The 2,212-nt window shown below is 40.9% G+C and overlaps 1 protein-coding gene across 1 annotated transcript; it reads right to left on the bottom strand.

Moving 5' to 3' along the window:
* Positions 1-1,246: 1,246 nt before the first annotated feature.
* Positions 1,247-1,843, bottom strand: LOC136750627 (RING finger protein 222). The gene has a single exon (XM_066705749.1). It carries the CDS (start codon positions 1,841-1,843, stop codon positions 1,247-1,249), a length of 597 nt encoding a protein of 198 aa, XP_066561846.1.
* Between the last annotated feature and the right edge of the window lie 369 nt (positions 1,844-2,212).

The raw sequence follows: 2,212 nt of genomic DNA, 5'->3' as shown, positions 1-2,212 counted from the left end.
ATGTTTAACTACATTTTTTTCAGCAAGACAGAGGGGCCCTACAATCAAATCTCTCCTATGGCCCCCAAAAGGCTAGGGCCGGCCCTGAATCCAATTAAAGGGAACCTGCTTGATGCAGACCTGCTTTGAATGTGAACAGGAGGAACATTCAAATGTTTGTGTGTACGGTGCACACAGGAAGCTCAGAGATGAGCAACACACAAGCTCAGATATGTTATGTTTCTTCCTAACACAAGTAGCATGTCTTGTAAACACAGCAGTATTGATCAAGTCCAGTGCCATGGAATTGTGCATTTCATTGGTATTATTTTATTAGTGTTGGCAAAAATGTATTTATAACAGTGACAATAGGAAAATAACAACCTGATATCAGCCACAGACAATTAGATTAGTTTCTCAGAGTAATATACACAAAATGAGTAACAAACAAAACTTCTGGGTACATTTGTTTTTAATTGCATCATACAAGAAGGTTCTCAAAGTCCCTTGTTTTGAAATGTGAAGTAACTTGTTTTACAGTAGCAGAAAGATGAACATCTACAGAGATATATAGAGTTTACAACCTTATTGACACAGAAGGACAAAAAACAAACTAGAGAAATAATTATTCTGGAGCATAGGAAGTAACATGGCATGACATTTGTTTTAATGTAATTATTTTGCATAAAAAGGATAAGGTTCCGTTTATTTCAAATTCCTCACCAACATCAGCTCACTGATCCGTATACATTTGAGCAGAAACTAATTTTACTCTTTTATAAATGCTACAAATCCTTACCTGACAAGGAATACTGTTTTTAAAAGCCCACTAAAATCAGGCTTTGACGTAGTGTCATTTTTATTTAAAGAAGTATTTGAATCCAATTTGATAAACAAATATGAGCGTTATTTTTTATTTATTATTCTCGTTTGTTTGTTTGTTTGTGTGTATATATACAATTTAACAACCACCCCCCCCCCCCAAAAAAAAAAAAAAAACATAATTCCTTCATAAAACTAAATAAAAAACATTTTGATAAATTACATGGTTAACAAAAACAACCTGGTATGACATGAATGCAACTTCTCTTCAATGTCAATACATGACTGCAGAGCTACTGATTCATTTGCAATACTTAATCAATAATAAAATCATATGTATCTTGGATTACACCCGATTTATTGTATTATTTTTGAAAAGTATGATCCGAAGGAAGTCACAAAGTGGAAAAAGTCTGGACAATACATATAGGGCGATACAGCAGAGCTACCGCGGTTCTATCCAAGGTATTGCGACAATTATTGCTGCCATCACCAGTGCCAAAATAACCACGCCAACCACAGAGCGGGCAACCGGGCAGCACCTCGCTCCTCTTCTGCGTCCTAGTACGACAGCCTGCCCGCCCACTGTGAACACGTCCTCAGCCCCCATGGGTCGACCTTGGCCACTAATGGTAAAAATCTGAAAATCAGCTGTGATGGTAGGTCTGGAGACGGAGCTGTCCAAAGAGGCCGGTCCGAAAAACTGGGCGAGGTGATGCGAGGCTGGTGGTTGGACGACACAGGACGGATCTGATGTGGACGGACGACAGACATGGACCTGCAGAGTCTGCTCGTCCTGGGTGCAGGTGTGCAAGGGCTGTTTGATGAGAAAAGTCAGGTGCCTGCACATGGGGCAGTTGATGCTCTCTCGGGTGATGGTCCCATCTTTGTTGGCGCTGGACAGTGTCTTGGCCAGGCAGTCGTGGCAGAAGACGTGTCCGCAGCTCAGTTTCCTCTTGGAGGTCTGGAGGCTCTCATAGCACACGGGACACTCATCAGAGTTCAACCCCTCTCGGGGAGACTGGCTCTCGCCTGCAGACATGCTGACGTCTCCGTCCAAGAGCATATGGTGTTTCTCAGAGTTGACTGTTGCAACAGTGGTTTGACTTTGAGATGGTCAAACCCACTGGCATCCATTCAATATTGTTACTAATATTATTACTAAGTACTAATAATATTACTATTCTCGTCACATGTCCCTGGTGTGACACCTCTTTGTAGCGGGTCAGCGTCTAACTAATATTTTCCCTGCGTTTTAAATGTATGGTAACGAGCAGTGATTTATTATCATTTGTGTCCAACCAGTTTGGGGAATTTATTTAAATGCATGCTTAAAGTCACGTGTGAGGTGCGCCTTAAATTCCTGCTAAACCAGACTGACTTTATTTTCCCACATTGTTTTCAAATAGTA

Source organism: Amia ocellicauda, chromosome 5 (genome assembly GCF_036373705.1).
Source record: "Amia ocellicauda isolate fAmiCal2 chromosome 5, fAmiCal2.hap1, whole genome shotgun sequence".
Classification (NCBI taxonomy): domain Eukaryota; kingdom Metazoa; phylum Chordata; class Actinopteri; order Amiiformes; family Amiidae; genus Amia; species Amia ocellicauda.
This window is presented reverse-complemented; position numbering and strand designations above follow the sequence as displayed.

Excerpts from the sequence above, each read along its gene's own strand:
- LOC136750627 (XM_066705749.1), bottom strand. The coding sequence starts at position 1,843 with ATGTCTGCAGGCGAGAGCCAGTCTCCCCGAGAGGGGTTGAACTCTGAT.